This window comes from Phodopus roborovskii, unplaced genomic scaffold (assembly GCF_943737965.1).
Source record: "Phodopus roborovskii unplaced genomic scaffold, PHOROB, whole genome shotgun sequence".
Lineage (NCBI taxonomy): Eukaryota > Metazoa > Chordata > Mammalia > Rodentia > Cricetidae > Phodopus > Phodopus roborovskii.
Window position 1 is genome coordinate 10,584,634 of NW_026126578.1, and position 21,200 is coordinate 10,605,833.

General features: G+C 42.0%; 1 protein-coding gene across 1 annotated transcript; it reads right to left on the reverse strand.

Annotated features, from left to right (window-relative positions):
- Positions 1 to 3,184: 3,184 nt before the first annotated feature.
- Positions 3,185 to 18,362, reverse strand: LOC127236148 (zinc finger protein 25). The gene is made up of 6 exons (XM_051203625.1): positions 18,168 to 18,362; positions 16,415 to 16,519; positions 10,210 to 10,336; positions 9,849 to 9,944; positions 6,752 to 6,815; positions 3,185 to 6,300 (listed from the first exon to the last, which is right to left on the reverse strand). The coding sequence occupies exons 2-6, from the start codon at positions 16,427 to 16,429 to the stop codon at positions 5,235 to 5,237; spliced, it is 1,368 nt and encodes a 455-aa protein (XP_051059582.1). The 5' UTR covers positions 16,430 to 16,519; positions 18,168 to 18,362; the 3' UTR covers positions 3,185 to 5,234.
- Between the last annotated feature and the right edge of the window lie 2,838 nt (positions 18,363 to 21,200).

Consider the following 21,200-nt stretch of genomic DNA (forward strand, 5'->3'; position numbering starts at 1 on the left):
AGAACAGAGTCAACTCTTGTCTCACCCTCTATTGTAAAATGATGCTATTGACAGTATCTAGGAACCAGGGTTTCCAGAATTAAAGGCGTTTACAGTGAAAACACAACCTTGCCAGACTCATTTCTCAGGACAGGGCTTTCTGGTACACTATGCTAGTTTCTGTATCTTTATCACTCCGATCTAGAGCCAACCTTCTGTCAGAACCCTACAGGGTGGGGATCAAATCAGTATATTCGTTACACTCCAAAAGGATAGTTGTGCTTAAAGTTATGGTGGAATGTCAACCATAGCTGGAATCGTCTCGTTCACGCTAAGATTTCATGGGTGAAGCTTCCTGCAATAACTAGACAGCACAGTCTCACATCAGAGTTCAGGTCTTCTGGCCCTAAAAATCTCTGCCAGGTCTTCTGCAATGTTGCCTGAGCCTCAGATACGGATGCCATGTTGTATCAGTTGGGGCTGGGAACTCCACCTTCAGTTGCACTCTGTATTTTGATAATTTGTGGCCTTTGGTAACTGGCTCTTGCTGCTGTAGAAGATGCCATTTTGATAAGGGATGAGGTCCACACTTACCTGATCCTTGTTTTCAAAAGATCACTGGCATGTTCGATGTTTTAAGAGATGTTGTATTTTTGAAGACTTGCTGGTATAGGACAACATGCTTTTCCTTTAGCATACCTCCTGCTTGAGCCGTGATCAGTAAATCTAGGGTTCAATAGTTCTAGACTATGACTATTGTGTGCCAATTTTATGTTCCTTTATTATCAAAAGTCTGTGAGTTGGTGTAGTTAGTTGTGAGTTCTATGGATACTTTCTGGGTAGTGAAAATAGACTTCATAAGACCCTCCCCTAACTTTTATACCTAACAATTTATTTTGAACCAGAGAGATAGACATATGCACTTCTCATTAAATGTGACTTTTGGAAGGATATATGCAGGTTATGCAATTCTGACCAGTTGATTGGGAGACAAAGCTAGGCTTGCCAAGGTTATATATGTAAAGTATGTGTGGTCATTAGGATCTAAGTGGTCAGGAAAAGGTTATATATGTAAAGTATGTGTGGTCATTAGGATCTAAGTGGTCAGGAAAGAAAAGGGAGAACTTTGGAATGGTTCTAATAGCACACACCAGTTAGTGGGATAAGGCACCCTGTACAAAAGAAAAGTATAGGCAAAGACGGGGATGAAAGATAAGGTTCTGGGCTGGACTTCAGGCTGAGGAAGAGGGATCAGGTAGAGTAGAAATTGAAGGAGACATAGAAGGCAATGATAGAAAGACTGAATGGTGAGGAGTATGAGGGAGGAAAGTCGAAGGTATGCTTTGAAGGATGCTCTGAGATCAGGTGGGCTAAAAGAAGAGGGGGCATGATGCAGCGATAGAAAGGAAGTCTCTGATGAAGTTTGATAGGGAGGGGGGCTCATCTGCTAGATCAGAATCTGAGAGACAGTCCAGGAGATTAAATTTGAGAGTGTGAGCTAGTAGGACCTGGTATGCAAAAATGGAGGAAAGAGAAGGAACAGGAGTAGAGATAAAAGAAGGCTTGGGGTTAGAGAATCTCCAACCACTTTCCATTTCATTGGAGGAAGCTGTGGAGGTCCCACAAGTTGGAAGAGTTGAATGTGTCAAATTCAGGCCATCAGTTGGTTGTTGAGGGCAAATTGGGGCCAGATCTGAAGAGAAAGTCAGATGAGGTAGGGGACTGAAGATTCCATTGAGGCCTAATTGATTGTTTTTGTTTGTTTGTTTAACCCTGTCTCACTGTGTAGCTCTGGCTGTCCTGGACTTTGCTATATAGACACCATACCTACTTGTTTGAATTTTTAAAATTAGATTCATTTTATGTGTTTGAGTGTTTTGGCTGCATGTATGTGCATCATGTATGTGCCTGGTGCCTGTGGAGGTCACAAGAGGACAACAGAGTTACAGATAGCTGTGACCAGGTCCTCTGCAAGAGCAGCAAGTGCTCTTAAACACTGAGCCATCTTCCCAGCCCTTGTTTGAAAGTTTTTAGGAGGCAAACTTTCTTAATTAGTTTTCAATTGATGTGACAAAACACCATGACCAGGGCTTTTTTATTTCCTTGTTGGAAAAAAAGGGTTTGATCGTGTGTACAGTTTCAGAGTGGTAGGGCAGAGGCATGAACATCTGACTCACAAGTAGGAGGCAGAGATTCACAATAGGAATGGTGCCAGCCTTTTGAAACCCCAAAGCCAGCCCCCAGTGACACATCTCCTCCAGCAAGATCTTGCCAAATGTTGAATGTTTTAGATAAACTCTATCCCTGGGTCTTACTTTTATTAATTGTTTGAAAATTTGATACATATATACAACATGTCTTTATCATATACACACCACTCCCTTACTCCAACTCTCCCCGACTGTCCAATATGACTCCCTCCCAATGTTTTAATTATTTTAGACAATAATCCACTGAACCTACTTAGTGTTGCCCATGTGTGAGGACATCCCCTGGGATGGGCAACCTACCAGGAACTGCCCACCAAAAGAAAAGTAATTCTCCCTCCCCAATATTTACTTTAAAACTCTGGACATTGGGGAAGGTTTATTTTTGCTATATAATCTCAAGATCTAGATATAGGCAGGGGTGATAATCTAACTTGGACAAAATTGCTTTTCATGCATGAGGTTACACTTGGGCAAGCTCTTCTTACAATTCAACAGTTGGCATATATGTTAATAAACTCCTGAGTGCCACAGATCTCATCCCTGTGAAGCCAGAGACTAGCCTTGGCATAAATGGGGGCAAATTCCTGAGGGCTTACAGATATCCCAGACCACCCCTGTGAAGCCAGAGACTAGTCATCCAATGAAAAGGTTATTCACAACCTCCTTCGTGGTTCAGTTCCACATACTCAACTTTATAGTTTAAATAGCAGAAACGATCTATTTCTTCCATGGGCCTTGGCACTGGCCAGAGTCTGTCAGTTGGATGGCTTCATCCAGCCAGTGGGGAGCAGAGTTGACTGGGCTAAGAAATCTCACACACACAAATGCACACACACAAATTCATGCACGCACACACAATTATTACTATTATTGTTATTATTATGTAGATGCCATGTTATAAGACAGTATAAATTATAAATGATGAAAGAAAAATTGTCATTAACTTGAAAGAAAATGAATGACTATCATGGGAAAAGATCAATTGAACATTCAAGTCAATTTAACTGAGGCAAAGTTTATTTCATATATTTGTTACATTCCATCAGTAAGTAAAAAAAAAAAAAACACATTTCTTTGGGAAAAATACTTCTAAGTCTAGGCCTTTTCCACATATAAATACAATGAACAAAATAAATAGACTGCACAGAAATCATTCACCCATATACTGATGCATCATGTTTGGTAAACGGAACATTTGTAAGAGTGGGCTCAGGACCAGCTACAGTATGTGTAACGCTGAGTAACAGAAACCTGTGTGGTAAAGTGCTGAGTCGCCAATATCTTAGGCTCTATTAGCCTCTATTAGCTTTGCCTCTATTAGCTTTGCCAGCACAGTGTGAAGGCAGCCACAGGCAGAGTGTAAGCAAACGGATTTATATTAGTGTTCTCAAAGTGCTTCATTTATAACACTGGAATTTTGTTTCCTACAACCTTCATGTGTCACAAAATATTTAATTCTTGCAATCATTGAGTAATATAAAACTAATCTCAGCTTATAGGCTACAAAAAACAGGCTGTGGATCTGGCAGATGGACCGTGGTTCACCAATCCCTGGCCTTGCCTACTCAGGATCTGCTCCTGAGCCACCATGGGTGGATACACAACCAAATCAAATCAAGGCACTAACAGCAATAAGGCTGGAGATACGTAGTGGGTTGCCAACCTTTTCACTGTGTGATTCAGGAAATACAAATTAATGAGAACAATATCTAATGTTGAGTTTTTTATGTACGACACTGTTCTAAGTGTTTTAAAATATCAATCTAAGTCAACCTCAAGACAATTTTAGGATGCCCCTGTCACTGCTCTCACAGGAAGGGAAGCTGAGGCACAGTGAAGTTACATGGCATGCCCAGGCTGGGGTCTGGGTCAAGATAGTAAGAGCCTAGAATCTCACTTTTAGCCACTGGCCACATTGCCTCCGCTACCCAGAAAAGAAAGGGAAAACCATGAGGTATTTTTCACACAAAATACAAACACAGATACTGCTACAAAACATCTACAGTAAGAAGCAGCTTAGACTGCTACAAATCCATCTCCAACCCAAAGTTTGACTGATCACAATATAGCTGATAAAATTACAATAACATTTAAGTTTCCTTTGAAGGGTCCATTTGGTAACAATGTCTGAACCCATTTGTAAGTGCCAGGAAGCAGACGAAAAGATACAATATGCTTTTAAAGTATACACCAACATATGTCACAGTAACAGCACTATCAGTGGAAATCACTGTGGGGACTCACAAGTGTTCTCGCACAGTACAGCTATTGAACGCAGGCACAATGACAGATGGCTTCCACGTGCAAGTCACACACTTGCAAATCTGTTTTGTTGATACCCCCACACACCTACTCCATACGTATCAAAAGCACTTTTTTGTTTAATGGTGTTTCCTGATTACTTTTGTTCTTTTAAGTAGCTTGATATACTCGAGAGCTGTTGGTTTCTGGTTTTGTTGCTTGCTCGTTTAGGAAGGAAAATCAATCTTGGAACTAGCAACATGACTTACAGTGTGACTGCTGACTTCAAGGTAAATTCCTTCAATTTTTCTTAAAAATATCTCAAATATTGAAAATGCCTACATAGGTATGATTAAAGTATTAATATAATTAACATTCAGTGATGGATGTGTTCCTAATGAGGCTTCCATATCTGTTGCAATCTGTACCCTAATTCCCCTCAATCTTTTTAAGACAAGTGCAGCTGTGTGTGAAGACTTCTGAGTGCTTGGATACCCATGAGAGGTCCTCACTGTGGACTCTGGATGGGGCTAGATGCTATGACAGAAACATCTGAACTTTTGCTTACTGGATTTCTGCCCCATGTTATCTTTCATGCTTTATAATTTTCACAGTTTATGTCACCTGTTGACCATACTGTAAAGTCCTTCCTAATAACATCACAGAATTTCCTTCTGTACATGTGCCGATAATTCTATAAGAGAAAAACACGGCTGACAGTTGTTTTTCTCGATACTTAGAAGGTTCTCTTTCTGTGTGGATTACAACAGAAGGATGAGTTATGGCCGGGGCTCTGAACTCACACTATTTGCTAGTTTTCCCCTTCTTGGCATGTGTCTTCTGATGTGCATTGAGTTGTGACCTCTGGATAAAGTTTTCCCCACACTCCTGGCACTCATAGGGCTTCTCCCCCGTATGTTTTCTCTGATGTATGACAAAATGTGACTTCTGGGAGAAGGATTTCCCACATATGTCACACTCATAGGGCTTCTCCCCCGTGTGGGTTCTTTCATGCAATCTGAGGACCGAGTTCACAGAGAAAGACTTGCCACACTCCGTACATTCATAGGGCTTCTCCCCAGTGTGTTTTCTCTCGTGTTTGGTGAGGTCTGACTTATAGTAAAATGTTTTCCCACACTTACTACATTCGAACGGCTTCTCCCCAGTGTGAGTTCGCTGATGTACAGTGAGGGCTGACTTCTGGTAGAAGCAGTTCCCACATTCCTTACACTTGTAGGGTTTCTCTCCTGTGTGGGTTCTCTGGTGGGTTTTGAGGTGTGAATTCCTAGAGAAGAGTTTCCCACATTCCTTACATTTATAGGGTTTCTCCCCTGTGTGTGTTCGCTGGTGGACTGTGAGGTGCGACTTTTGGGAAAAGAATTTCCCACACTCCTTACACTGAAAAGGTTTCTCCCCTGTGTGTGTCTTTTGATGCACCAGGAGGTATGCCTTCACATAGAAGAACTTCCCACACTCCTTACACTCAAAAGGTTTCTCTCCTGTGTGTGTTTTCTGATGTTCAGTGAGATGTGGCTTCTGATAGAATGATTTATCACACTGGCTACATTCGTAGGGTTTCTCCCCTGCATGGATTCTCAGATGTCTAGTGAGGGATGACAGGTGGTAGAAAATTTTGTTACATTCTTTACATGGGTAGGTTTTTTCTCTGGTGTGAACTTTCTGGTGTATTGTAAGCTCTTCATTTGTATAGAAAGATTGCCTACACTTCTCACACTCGTGGGACTTCTTGGTGTGTGTTTCCTGGTGCACGGTGAGGGAAGACTTCTGGCAGAAGGACTTTCCACATTCGCTGCAGTCATAGCTCTCATGCTGGGTGGGAGTTTTCCGACATTTGCTGAGTTCTCCTTTCCTAGAGAGAGAATTCCCAATGCATTGATTTCAAAGCTTCTCCAGGGCTGTGTTTTCTCTGAATAACTTTGACGGTGAGTTTCATGATAGTGCGTATCAGGTTCATAGGGCTTCTCCACTGCAAACACTGACCTACAGAGTGACTTAACATGCCACAGAATGAGGCTTCCCCTGAAGTCTCAGGGTCTCTTAATGGCCAGACTGTACTTTCTGGAATAAAATCTCCCTTACTGCATAGTTCAGGAAAGGGCAAAGATAACCATAAAGTTTGACTGCTTTGACGCTGAATCATGCCCCTCAGTAAGGCATGCCTGTTTGGGTCACATTCTTTGAGATTCATTCCAGTGCCAGTTTAACCATATTTTGTATTAATCAACAATTTCTTCCCCACTTTCAAACAAGACTATTCTTCCTCCCAAAGCTCTATCCTACACATTTAATTTTGAACTTGCCTTGCATTTCCAGCCTGACGTTCCTGGTGTTTGGTCCTGGGGTCAGAAATATTCTGTTGTTTGTCTACAAAGGAATCAAGATTTTAACACACCATTATGGTCAAAGGTTGATTCTTAGTCTTCAGTTAAGTCTGTCAAGATGAAAGCACTCTCAAATGAAATTTTCCTCTATACCATTTGTGACAGTTTTCCTTGTTACCCTAGAAAGTCTCAAGGGGAATCTCCTAGGTCTGTGGGCCTGTGGTGATTATGTTAATTGATGTGGGAAGAAGCAGCTTAAAGGTGGGAGATGCTGCTCCCTGGGTCAGGTCTTGAATTGTGTAAGAATTGAGAAATCCAGAGGAGCCAAAGAAATGCATGCATGCAATTGCTCTCCCCGCCCCCACGCCAGTAACTCCTAGCCATAGATGCCCACTATTATCTTATTCAACTTCCTGTTCACTGTCCTTAATGAGAGAGCAGGGTTCTTTGATTCCCACATTACTAATCAGCAACATATTTTGTTCTCTGAGCCATGTTCTTTCTTTTTTGTCTCAGCTTTCACCTCCAGGTTTTTAGAGTTACGCTGACAGAGATGTCGGAGATGTTTGGGTTTATAATCAGGTTCCTTCAGTGCCTGCTAAGTGAGTTTCAGGCTTTGTTAGACTTTTTTTTTTTTTTTTTAAGATTCACTAATTTTGTGTGCATTGGTGTTTTGCCTGCCTGTGTATCTGTGTGTGGGTGTCAGATCTTCTGGAACTGGAGTCACAGACAGCTGTGAGCTGCCATGTGGGTTCTGGGAATTGAAATCAGGTCCTCTGGAAGAGCAGCCAGTGCTCTTAACTGATGAGCCATCTCTCCAGCCCCTAGACTTTTGTTTTTGACATAAGAATATTCTAGTTTCATTTCTGCTTCAGGCATAAAATGACCTGACAGAGCACTTTTAGAGGGTCAGGGCTTATTCCATTTACAATTCAGGATGAGAGTCTATCACTGCAGGATAGTCAAGGCAGAAACCTGAAGCAGCTAGTGATACCCACAGTCAAGAGTAGAGAGTAATTGGATGGCTTCACATACAGGCCTTTATATCTCCAAACACAGGTTACTGTTTAACGGTGTTCCTAGTGGATGCCTGAAACCAGATAGTCCTGTACTATATACACCCTATGGCTTTCCCCCCTAATTTAGTATGATATACTTTCCTCATTAGGAAAAAGTACTTAAAAGCTTCCCTTTGGCATAGCTAAGTTTCCAGGATTTTTGTTTTGAGACTTCTAGTAAATAAAATGAGAATCACTTGAGCATAAGCACTATGGTCCTTCCACAATCGACCAGACAACCAAGATGGCTACCAAGTGACTAATGCAAGCAGCACACAATGTGGCTGCAGTGGAGGAAAAGACTATTCATGCTAGTGACCAACAACAGCCTACTCAAGAATTCATCATGCTGCTCAGAACGGCATGTGACCAACAACAGCCTACTCAAGAATTCACCATGCTGCTCAGAACGACACATGCTTTAAACTTTATGAACTGTTGATTTCTGGAATTTTCCACTTAATATCTCCAGACTGCAGTCGACCATGGATAACAGAAACCAAAAATGAATCTCCAGGCAGACTTATATTACTGCAGTTAGCAGAGCACACGCTTGTACTGTACTTCATCATCTGTCCAGGCCAATCTGGACATCAACAATAAAGTGAATTTCTCAGACTATCAATCTCCTCATATGTTGAGGAATATCCCTGTTATTTAGGCATTTACTTTTCATATGGTTAGCATAATTTTCACCTGAACAAGAGGAACTAGGAACACATACATTGGAAAGGAAGGACAAAAGAAAAATCAGGGGACAAACTATTTGGGAGAGTAAATTCCTAGTTGTTGCATCAGAGATTTCCAATCCTGATCATATCCTGACCTGGTCCAAATCCTGCATTTCCAAAACATTATTTATTACCCATGATTCGATGAACGTCACGAGTTTTGTTTTTATATTTTAGCTCCTTTCGCTCTCCTTCCAACTTACTACAAGATCCTTAAAAATTATTGCACAGGAAACAAAGGGTGACATGTTTAAGGTCAACTTGAGACCCAGTCTCGGTGTTTTTTAAGTCTAAGAAAAACAGGAGTAAGAAAGTACAATGTGACACCAAATAGGGCAAAGATATCAAAGGGTCGGTTCTCAGTGGAAAAGCGCATGCTTCGGTTTTTGAAAGGGGAAGTCCTTGGAGGATTTTTATAAAGCAGAAAGTAGGCAGTATCTCTTGTTACTAAACATTTGTTCACCCAACAACTGTCTAGCAAACAAGCAGTGTGTGTCAAGCATTGCCAATCAGCACACGTGTCAGAAGACAGATGGAGATCACCTTGGTTTTACATCTCTGCAAATAATGTGCACAGCTGCATGCTCAGGGAAAACCCAAGCAGAACCATCAGTTCTGCTGAAAGAAATATAATTGACAAGCAGCATCATGATTTAGAATCAGAATTCAGAGTTTAAAGACAAACTAGGAAGTTAAAACTGGTGCTAAGAATAGTATTCTGTTGTTAATAGAGGAGAGGTGAGAGGTAGTCTGTGAAAACATCTTTAAGGTTATATGGTCCCATGTTCCAGTGGTAGTGGAAAATTGGACATTTGGAAATGAAAGACAAAACTCTGAGCTAAGATAGCACAGGAATTCAATTTTCACAGAGAAAAGAGATGTAAAGCTGTTTTAGGAATGTCTAAAAAAAGAGGGATTTCCACAATGGTGCACACCTTTACTCTAAGCATGTGGGAAGCAGAGGCCCTGTAGCTCTCTGAGTTTGAAGCAGGCCTGGTCTACAGAACAAGTTCCAGGAAAGCCAGGGGTACACAGAGAAACCCTGTCTTAATAAAAAGAAAAAAAGAAAAGAAAAAGGAAAAAGAAAAAGCGAAAAGTGTAGAGGGGGGATTTCTAAGGAAAAAAGAAAAAAATGGTGTGATGTAGAATTCAAACATATGTAGACAGTATCTTCAATCGATTCTAGAACTCTAGAGATCTTAGGGAGATTCCTGAGAAACTATTTCAAGAGGCATTCTCGACAAGTATTTCGAGGACCACACGCAACATGACTTTTTTCAAACGCACCAGCACGACTCCGATTTGAAAGTTCTCTTCCTGATACCCATGGCTCTTTTCCTTGCTTCAGCTTGGAGATCACACTCCGCTTAACCACGCGGTAGCCTGTTAAAGATAAAGGGGATGACACAGATTTCCTTGGAAGTGAGGTACAATTTCAGGAAAACGGTGAGGGTCTCACCTGTGCTTCACAAGTTTATTCTTTAAATGAAGATGTAGAGACACACATAGTTTTTCAGGTGTCCCCAAGCAGGCTGACTTGGGATCATGATACAACGTGTCACTCGACTTTACAGAGACCTTACATGTTCCAGTGCATGGGAGGAGAAACGGAGACAACTGGGGTCATAGATGAGGGAAGTTCTCTCACCCACAGCAAGCAGGTGACGGTAGTTCTCCAGCATCACATTCTTGTAAAGGGACTTCTGGGCTGGGGTCAGTAACTCCCATTCTGCCTTGGTGAATTCCACAGTAACATCCCTTAGTGTCACGGGTCCCTGAAACAACAATTCCAGTTCAGTCTGCGTGACTGACAGGAAGGTACAAGGGTTGGGGGGGTAGAGCATGCTTGCTTAGCATGTGCAAGGCCCTGAGTTCAACCCCAGGACAAAGGACAAAAAAGAAAAGGCTAGTTCATTAAACTAGTTCTGAGTGGACTTGTTATAGCCATGCTGGCTGGCTACATTTTGTCAAGGAGTTTCTTTTTGTCAAGAGGCAAAGATACAGATCCTTAATGTCTCTTTTGCAGCCAATGCTATGGCAGAAGTATGTTCAGACGGCGACAGTTACTTGCATTGTGAAACAGCTGTTAGATTTTATAAGGTGGTCAAACCATCTAATAAAAGCTAGAAGAAATAAAGAGTTCATAGTTGGCAATGATATGGAAGTATGAGGAATAACAACTGTAGGAAAATGTAAACGACATAAAAGGAGAACAGGGTGTAAAACTAAGTTAATTAACTTATGAAGTCAGGTAACAGAACACCAAGAATGTTTGGTGCTTTTCCTTTGTCCCCAGAAAACATATTTTGTACATACATGTAACAGACCTCATGTCATATTTATTTGCATCCGCTGTGTGAACTTTTCTCGGGGAGACACTAACAAATGTCTCTTCACTGCAGATAGGGCACCAATGACGACCAAAGTACAATTCCAACGAAGTCCAACTTGGTGAATCAAAGAGTCCACATCATTTTTCGAATTTAAGTTTATTTAAGAGAAAAAATGTGAGTAGATATTCCTCAATTTTACACCATGTGGACTGCCTTAGACATTTTTATAATGCTCACCCACTTTTATAGATGCAGACAACAGGAGCCACTAATGAGACAGAAGTATGTGGTGGGGTTATAGGGGTGGATCAGTGATCTATAGAGAAAACTAGGACAGCAGGGCACATGGTACATGACAGAGACATGAGCAATACACACAGTATCGAAGACACAGGCAAACCAAGAAGTATAACAGAGCTTTTGTGTTCGTGTGTTTGTGTGCAGCCAGACGTGTGCACTGTGTGTGCAAATGTGGAGGCCAGAGGTTGACACCATCTCTTTCTCTGTTCTCCTCCTTGTGGTGGCTTGAAGGAGAATGTCCTCCACAGGCGCTGCATTTGAATATTGGTCCCCAGGTGGTGGTGCTGGTTAGGGAGGACTAGGAGGTGTGGCCTCGCTGGAAGAGGTACATCTCTGGGGTTAGGCTTTGCAGGTTCGTGTTCACATGTGTCCATCTGGGTTTTTGTTTTACTTTTGTGCTTTTGTTTTTCTGGGATAGGGTTTCTCACTTGGGCCTGGGGTTCACTGACTGTGGCTTCCAGTTGGTGGCACTGTTTGGGGAGATTTAGGTGGTGTGGTACCCCAGAAGGAAGCCCTTGCTTCATGCTTGTGTTTAATGATGGGAACTCTCAGCATCCTCCCTGACTTTTAGGAATTTATTTTATTCATAATCAAATCACAATAAAAGTTGGTTTTATTATGATGAGGTATGAGACCATTGCTCAGGTGCTGGTTCAAAAGTCTATTCTTCTGTTAGCAAAGTATGTTATATACTAAAAAATCTCTAGGAAGGTAGTCCTATTCCAACATCATCCTAGATAGAAATCATAGCCAGTGATATGAAAGAAAATTTAAACTACAAAAGGATAAATAAAACTATTTTTCTTTGTAGATAAAATATATTTATGTGGGCAGCCTCAAAGAATCATCAAAGCATTTTCTGTGGCTAATAATTAAGATCAACATATTTTAATATGTATTTCTATATATAGTACCATTGAATACTTAAATATTAATCCAACCAAACACGTGCATGGCCTGTATAATATATAATATATATACCAATCAGCATATTTAATGTAATAATTCCAATCCAATTTTGACAAGGCATTTTATACTTGTCAGAGCTAATATAAAATGTATGTGGTTCTGCCAGCACACAGAAAGCAGAGGCAGACCAATAGCCATAAGTTTGAGGCAAACCTGATCTACATAATGTTGAAAGCTTTTCACACACAAAAAAGAACTAATTCACTAAAAATTGAATTTATATTTCCCTAATGATCAAACATGCTGAACATTTTTCACATATGTTCTGGCCATTTGTATTTCTCCATTTGCAAGCAAGTTTTGTGTATGTATTGATTTATTCATTCTATTTGTGCTTACGTTTTTGGGTCTTTATATATTCTGGCTATTAATCCCTGTTCGATGACTGAACAGTTGAAGAGATTTTCTCCCATTATGCAGGCCATCGTTTCATTCTGGCAACCATTTCCTTTGCGGTGCAGAAATGTTTTAGTTCAGTGAGATGTCCATCACAGGATGAGTGGAAAATGAAAATGTAGTATATACACACAATGGAATATTATTTGGCCATCAAAAAAAAAAAAAAGAAAATTGAAGATAAATAAATAGAACTGGAAATCATTCTGCGTGAGGCAACCTACACCAAGGAAATGATAAATGTCACCATGTACAGGTTAGCTCTGACTCCTTAGATATGTGTTCAAATTCCTATAGAAAGCAGGAGACTAGTAAGAGGGGGAATAGAACACAAGTGGTATGGAGGAAGAAAGAGGAATAACGGATCAGGAAGAGTTAAGGTGGGTGGGAAATAGGAAGGCAGGGTAGAGGAGGCATATGGAGAGGGATAACCTACACTAAATGCCTTTGAATAGAAATATGTAAAATTACTACAGAAGCTTCCTAGAAATATACATACAAATCATATTTGAAAGGAGCTTGAGTAGCGTCATTCTATAATAGGTCCAATACTTCTCCCAGATACATTGGGCTATCAAATAAAAATCCTAGTGCCAGGTTTTTTGAGCTGTTGGTCAGTGGGGTCTCACAGACAACTCAAATATCACGGGCTATTGCCATGACTTAGTTGTCCACAGAACTTGATGGCAAGACCCTATTGCTGAAAGTATCATATACTTGAGTCATAAGACATGGATAAATCAAGCTGGTACCGACCTGGAAGCTGCCCATTGGCTAGTTTTCATAGCGCTGGAAGGTTCTATGCACAATAGAAAATCACCAGCCATCTCACTGAGCCTCTGTAATGATTGTCCTAGCAAGATGTGCCAACTGGTACAATAGCATCATAAATGCTATGGGAATAACCAACTAGCTTTAACGCCCGCTTCACAATATAGAACTCATACCTGGTACCATTAACAGAACTAAAAACCTGCTGCTGGTTAGGTCATGGGCCCTAGGGAAGAACCTATTATTATTCTGCTAAATGAACACAGTAATAAACGACCTAAGTTTTTATCACTGTACCACAGATTAAGGAATCTCTCAACCCTCACCAAGAAGCTTCTTTTCGTAGTCGCTGGTGATCAACACAGACCTAACTGCAATAGGAGACTGTAGCATGCTCAGACCTAACTGGACAGTCTATCATGCCCTCTGTCTCCCAGGTCTCAGGGATCAGTGGAGAGACTGTAGTGCCAGAGGCAGTGGCATTAACTACAGTTAAATGGTGTTTTCCAAAGGGGTCAAGACCATGAAAGGAAAACCCACAGAATCAGCTAACTTGAGCTAGTGAGAGATCACTGACTCAGATCTGACAAATGGGGAACCTGCATAAGACTGAACTAGACTCCCTTAATATAGGTGACAATGGTGTGACTGGAACAATATATGAGGTCACTGGCAGTGGCTCCAAGATCTAACACTAAAGCACAAGCTGACATACTGGAGCCCATTCTATATGGAGAGACACCTTGCCCAGCCTAGACACAGGGGTGGGGTGGGGGCTGGAGAAGTGTCTCGGTCCTGCCTCAAGGAGATGATGGGACAGACTTAGAGACTTCCTAGGGGAGGCCTTACCCCCTCTGAGGAGCAGATGGGAGTTGGGGGGAGGGAAGTGGGGGAAAGGGGAGGGGGAACTATGATTGGAATGTAAAAAACAATTTAAACATTTTTAAAAAGAGGAAAATTGTGTTTTCCAGGCACATGGGGACATACATGAATTCACAATGGTTATGAAAGCATGCACAAAACCTGTGCAAACTCATGCCAGATGAAATTCCAAACTGGGGAGGGGATCAAGTCCTACCCTTAGCTGAGGAGCTATCAACAACTGATAGCTGCTGGGAGAGGAAGAATAGTTTTGGGTGTTTTGGGGGGGGTCGTATTTCAAGACAGTTTCTTTGTGTAGCCCTAACTTGTCCTGGCACTCACCCTGTAGACCAGGCTAGCCTCAAACTCACAGAGATCCACCTGCCTCTGCCTCCTACGTGCTGGGATTAAAGGCGTGTGTCACCACCAAGAACTTTTTTTTTTTTTTAAAGCTGTGGCTCCGTATAGGTAGTCTGGCTCCAGTGGAAAACCACATTTATCAAAATATTGGATTTAAGTTTTCTTTCTTTCTTTTTTAATGAGGACACAAAGTTGGGTGGGCAGGGAAGCAGAGGTGGATCTGGTAGGAGTTGGGGACTAGGGATGACCTGATCAAAAATATACTGTAGCAAATTCTGAAAGAATTTTCAAGTATTTTGAAATGTAAAGATACAACAAATTAAGGGCTCTGACAAGCTCTCAGACATACTCAGACTTCTATGTCAAAGTAACTTGGACTCCATTCAGGTTCACTCTTAGTAACCAAAGTACACAGTAACAACCAGCACCAAATGGCAACAACATTCATGATGCCTATATCTTAAGGGCCCGTGTTTCTCCATTACATGGCATTTAAGGTAACTCATAGTTTAGCTAGCCGAGATTAAGACATATATTAAATACTCATATTTTACTACTACTAATAATTTTACAAAACAATTCCCACTACAATCCCCTTTCCCTTTCTGATTATAAAATAAAACAAAAAGACTTAAATCAACATATCATGAAGACACTTGAACATCAATATTTACTGTAGCACTATTTATAATAGCTGCAATATAAAACTAACCTGTGTCCAACAACAGAAAAATGGATAAAGAAAATGTGGCATCTACACACAAAGGAATTTCTGCCCTAAGGAATAAAGAAGATATGGTGTTTTGCAGGTCAATAGATGTGATGGCAGATAAACATTAACTGAGTCAAGCCATTATCAGAGTGACAGATATAGTATGTTTTCATTCATTTGAGGGCCCAAAATCATATAGATATACAAAATCACACATTGAGAGGTGGCGTGTGTGAGTGTGTGTGTGTGTGTGAGTGTGTGTGTGTGTGTGTGAGAGAGAGAGAGAGAGAGAGAGAGAGAGAGAGAGAGAGAGATCCAGTTCCCAGTAGATTTGATCTAGGGATTGTTTCCTTAATGACTTTACCACCTAGTTCTCTCCTGAAGATTGCATCCCTGCCTACTGAGTCTTATCTGTGTCAGACCTCAGGAATGAGTCTCTCTACACTATATTTAATATGTAAACACTGTACAATAATATGTGCCAAAGATGTACAACAGTACATTCCATATGTCAATGTAACTCACACTTCTGCTACTCAACTTGTGCAATCTTTCCTCAGCTGTTCCCTGACATCATCCTCCTTGTTTTCAGTCCTGCAGGGCAGTCATCAACCTATCATTGCCTTCACACCACTCGGACAAACGCAATTTGCTCATTAATAATACGACCTTTGACATTACCAAATCCCTCAAAAAGGTTGGAGGGCACTTGGGGCTCTGCAGACCATACTTTGAGAGCTACTGTTTTATTTAACCCTAAAGGTGATTTTAAACCAGTCATACTTTCCTAGTTAAATATAGAGATGCTTTCTATCTTTTTAGATTTATTTATTTTATTTTATGTGTATGAGTGGCCTGCTTGCATGCATGCATGCATGTATGTATGTATGTATGTATGTATGTATGTATGTATGTGCACCATGTAAATGGTGGTAGCTGCGGAGGTCAGAAGAGGGCATCGATTCTCTGGAACAGGAGTTACCGATGGCTTTGAGAAACTATGTCAGTGCTGGGAATCAAACCTGGGTCCTCTATAAAAGCAACAACTGCTCTTAACCACTGAGTCAATTCTCCAACCCCATAGATTCTCTTCAGAAAAACCTCACTGAACATGTGTGCACACACAGAGTTAAACACTTTAGGTTACTCACCTTGAACTTGTTCATTTTCTGTTGAGTTTTTAGAAAGGGCTTCTCTACCCTTTAAAGCTGGGAGGGTGAAGTCATAAGAAATGGGATGCCACAGCTCCGGGTCTCCTGTGAGAAATTTGTATACAGCATTTTAGCACTATCTACAGAGAAGCTGTCCTTTTGACCCAATCAGAAGGTCTACGATGAAGTAATACTTATCTAACATAACCGTGATGAGCCCAAGACAGTTTTTTTTTTTTTAACTAAATCTAAACATTTCAACTGTCTGTTTGAAAAGCCGGTGTTTGCTTACTGACTAATACAAAAGAACTGAACACTTAAACACTGAATAATAGATCACTTCAAAGGAGGTACAACATTCGAACACTGAGAACTGTGTTTACATTGGTGATAACATTTTTTTTTCTGTTAGTACAACTCCCCAAAAGTTAATAGAAAGTCACTTTAAAGCTTTCAAACATGAGACACATCTTCTCCCTAAATGACAGTCTTAATGCAAAAAGAAAACAAAACACTTCTTCAAGAACTTTATGATACATTCTCATTTACATATGATGTATTTCATTTACAAATGACCCATTCTCATTTACATACGACAAGTTCTCATTTACATGTGATACATTTTGTCTTTCATTCTATTGCAGGGACTTAGTTTCAATGTCCTCACAAAACAGGCTAAATCTGGGGTAAATTTTAGTTACGTTTTAACAAACTTTGACATGACTCCCAAATCTAGTTTTGAAACAAATCTATCCCAAAATATCAATTTGAAGTGAGATGCGGTGATGCACACCTTTAACCCCAGCACTGCAAAGCCTGGGGCAGGAGGACAGTAAGATCAAGGCCAGCTTAAGCTACACATTCAGAGTTAGACCAGCTTGTAATACATAGTGAGACCTTGTTTTTTAAAAAGTCATTAATTAGACAACAGTTTTAGTTCCACATGCCCTAAACAGGCATATCGAGTATACAGTTAAAAGAACCAAATGCTCAAATCCAGCCAGCAGAACGCTTTCAAAATGCCTAATATGTAAGTAAAACGGCCAGATACAAATGAGCATTAGGAAATCGCCTTCATAATAGAGAACATAAATGAACTACAGTTTTCATCTTTTAAAGAAGAAAATCTGTGTCTGTTAGACTTGATGGCACACACCTGTAAACCCAGTATTCCCAAGGATGAGGCATGGCACGAGGATCAACAGCTTCAAACTAGTCTGGAGCTACAAGACCGGATCGCGCACCCCTCCCCCAACCAATCTGCCTCATTTCTATTCCCTCCGAGGATGAATACAATATTCACCTTCTTAGTAAAATTTAATTTTGAAAGGGATTTTAAGAAGAAATACTGTTCTTCCAAATAACGGCTCAACAATCTCACAAAAGCTGGTTGAGGGATGTAGGGAGAGCCTTAATTAATCGTTCACACTAAAGGGATCGAGAGGAGACTCAAGAATTTTTAGAAATAGAAAACTCCAGGTATGATCAAGTATGCTTCATCGCTTTGTTTTCAGCTGCTGCGCAGAAAACAAACGCAGACAGGACCGCCAGGGACTGGTGGGAACCACAGAGTAAAACAAAAGAGGATTAAGGCCACCCGCAGGTACTGGGTAAATCAAATAGCCTCCAGTGTTCGCGCCTAGAGGGCCGAGATGAAAGGACCCTGCACGAGAAACCGGGAAGCATCCCGCCCTGCTGGTTCCTCGGCACTCTGCACGACTGTCCCGCTCTGTGCGCCCAGGGCGACTCTCACCTCGGTGACAGCGGTGTCAGGGAGTCCCACGGCCTCCGCCGCAGACGCTCGGGGGTGGCTGAGCAGCGGGCGGACGCCAACGTGGCGGGCGGACGAGGAAGCGGTGAATGAGCGCCACGTCACCCGGGCGGAGGCTCAGACCGACCTCTCCACCGCTGCCCTCCCCTCCCTCCCCCAGTTCGCCCCGCGCCCCTCCCGCCGCCTCCCGGAGTGGGGGGTCCTGCGCTCGCCCGCTTGCACCCGTCAGACTCCGAGGCCCCCAGGCCCGGAGGATGCTGTGGTGCTCAGTCACCCCCTCCAGCCTCCCCAGCCCCCCAGTCCCCCAGCTTCCCCAGCGCCCCCCGCTCCCCAGTCCCCCCTAGGCAAAGGACAAAACTTCCGCGGGTGACAGAAGAGGGCTCTGCCCATGCGCCGAACAACCCTCTGAGGGAAACTACGCTTTCCAGAAGCCTCCGCGACGACTCCATTTTGGATCAGGTTATGAAGTTTGGCGCTGAGTGGCTCACTGTCCTCACCGCTGTGTGCGGTGCCACTACCCCGCCCGCCTGGTCTTTATGCGGGTGATTGGGCGGGCAGTGGGCACCCTGGGCAGGAAGACAGACGCTGTCTGAGGTTGTGCAGTGTGTATTGGGGCAGCTTAAGTACTTGGAACCAAGAGCGATCTTACATCCAAAGATTTCAGTTTTGTCCTAGGGTTGCCTGATTTCAAAGCTATGTAAACGATAACACAAAGTGTGAAAGAAAAAAAAAAAAGTGTAGTATATATAAACCAAAAGAGCAGATATTAAATAAACTGTCATACATGTTAATTCCCAAAGAATTATCCAACCAATACAGATGTCATTAGTACCCTCTCACTAAGAATGATATACTGAATATGTAAAACAACTTGTGTATGTCCCTGTCAACAACTTCAGTTTGCAATGTAGTAAATTTAGAAATATTTAATCTTCCATAAGATTACAATATAATATACATGAAATGTATACAATATATGTATATATGGTGCCAGAGCTTTTAGAATCAAAGGCTGAGCCCTGGCAGCCAAAAGAAGCCAGGCTCACCCACTGGTCCTCAAATGGCCTACTAAATTGACAGTGGTATTGCCAGGCAGCAGTGAGCCTTTAATTCCAGCACAGAAAGACAGATCTCTGAGTTCTAGGCCAGCCTGGTATCCAAAGCAAGTTCCAGGACAATCAGGACTACACGGATAAACCCTGTCTTGAAAAACAAGCAAAAAGAGACAAAAGTAACATGGAAACAAACAGCCTGTAAGATTCAGGGTAAAAACATTGTTGACAGAAACACAGCTCTCACATTAAAGGGATAAGAAAATTTTATTTTGGAACCAAATTTAGTGATCATGGTCCTGAGACACGGATTTAAGGCACCCCAAACATGTTTTAACATGGGAACAGCTTCATGGAGCCATTTTATTTTGTTTATGGGTATTTTGCCTGCATGTATGTTTGTGTATCGTGTGTGTGTGTGTGTGTGTGTGTGTGTGTGTGTGTGTGCCATGTATGATGAGGCCAGAAGGGGGCTCCTGATCCCATGAACTGAAATTATGATCAGTTGTGAGCCCTAAAGTTGTGCTGAGAACTGAACCCTGGTTCTCTGTAGAGCACCCGGTGCCCTTAACCTCTGACCCATCTCTCTAGTCCCATCTCAAAGCCTTTATTGTAGAACAAAAGAAGCCTAAGTAAGCACACAAACACATTAGTGAAAACATCAGTAGATAGGTTAACATCAATGGGGAAACCTTTGCCCTAAGCTTTGGGTACTATCTGATGACACTCACAGACCTTTGGTTGGCAGGGGCTACATATCTGTAAACTCCAAACAATTTACCTAATGGTCACAAAGATGTTAGCATACGCACAGGAGAGGACAATAAATGGCTATTAAGGTGGCTAACGTTGCAGGGGCAAAATAGCACATGCCTTTAATGCCAGCACTCAAGAGGCAGGCACACTTGAGGCAGGCTAGCCTCAAATTTACAGAGCCAGTTCTACATAGCAAGTTTCAGGCCAGCCAGGGTCACATAGTGAGAGCCTGTCTGCCGTGTGTGTGTGTGTGTGTGTGTGTGTGTGTGTGTGTGTGTGTGTGTGTTTGGGTGCAGTCACTAAAGACTGCCCATAACAACTTGGCTTTGGACCTGTAGCATTCCGAGCTCTTCATAATCAATTAGTTCTAATTAGTTCATTAGCATGCACAAGATTCAGTGAAAGGTACAGGACTTTCACTCATAGTTTTACTAGCCCAGAGTTGATATAAAGGTTTTAATAAAGAATAGACTGTACAAAGAAATACAATGGACAGTGTCTCAGGGGTTAGGGAGCGACTGGCATCCCTAAGAGGAAATGGGGTCATTTGCAGGTAAGTCACCTGCTTTTCCTGCAAGGCTGGCATGTGGGATGGGTTTGAATGAGGTCAAGAGGGAAGCCCAGTGACAGGATAGTGGATTTCAGAATGCGTGCGACCTGTCCTCCCTGAGACTGACCATTTGGGGTGAGATGTCAGAGTCATTACCAGTTAAGCGTAACTGTTACTGTGAAAGCCTCACAGGTTTCTGGGTCGGGAGCCCAGCAGTCAGACCCTGCCTGCTAGATGGTGGGATTTGCTTATTTCCAGCCTTTCTATTTTTGTGTTTTTGTCTCTACAAGTATCAGTGACAAGGCAAAGAAGGGAATTCCATTCAGTGTGGCCACATTGGGAAGAGGCACAAAGAGGGCCAGCATCCAGCCTTCCTAAGGTCCACCTTCAGGGACCCACATGAGGTTAGTTTACATAGTGTAGAAGAGGCATACAAAGCCAAATCGTCCTATTCCAAGTGAGGTCCGGTATGTAGGACCTGCAAATTGTGATGTGTTTCTTCTGGTTGGTGTCAAGGGCCCACCCAGCCTTTTCTTTCCCCTGGAAAAAAAAAACCCAACTCACTGGGTCATATTCTCGGATAGTCTGATGGTGTCTGGTGTCTCTCTTTAGAACAGCTTCATTTCTGGCAGGACAGTTACACATATACCCAATGGA

Bases quoted from the DNA above. Each gene is read 5' to 3' on its own strand.
- LOC127236148 (XM_051203625.1), bottom strand. The intron at 9,945-10,209 runs GTGAGAGAACTT...TATCTTTAACAG, and splicing joins CCGTCACCTGCTTGCTGTGG to GCTACCGCGTGGTTAAGCGG. The intron at 6,301-6,751 runs GCAAGTTCAAAA...TTCTCTCTCTAG, and splicing joins CGTCAGGCTGGAAATGCAAG to GAAAGGAGAACTCAGCAAAT.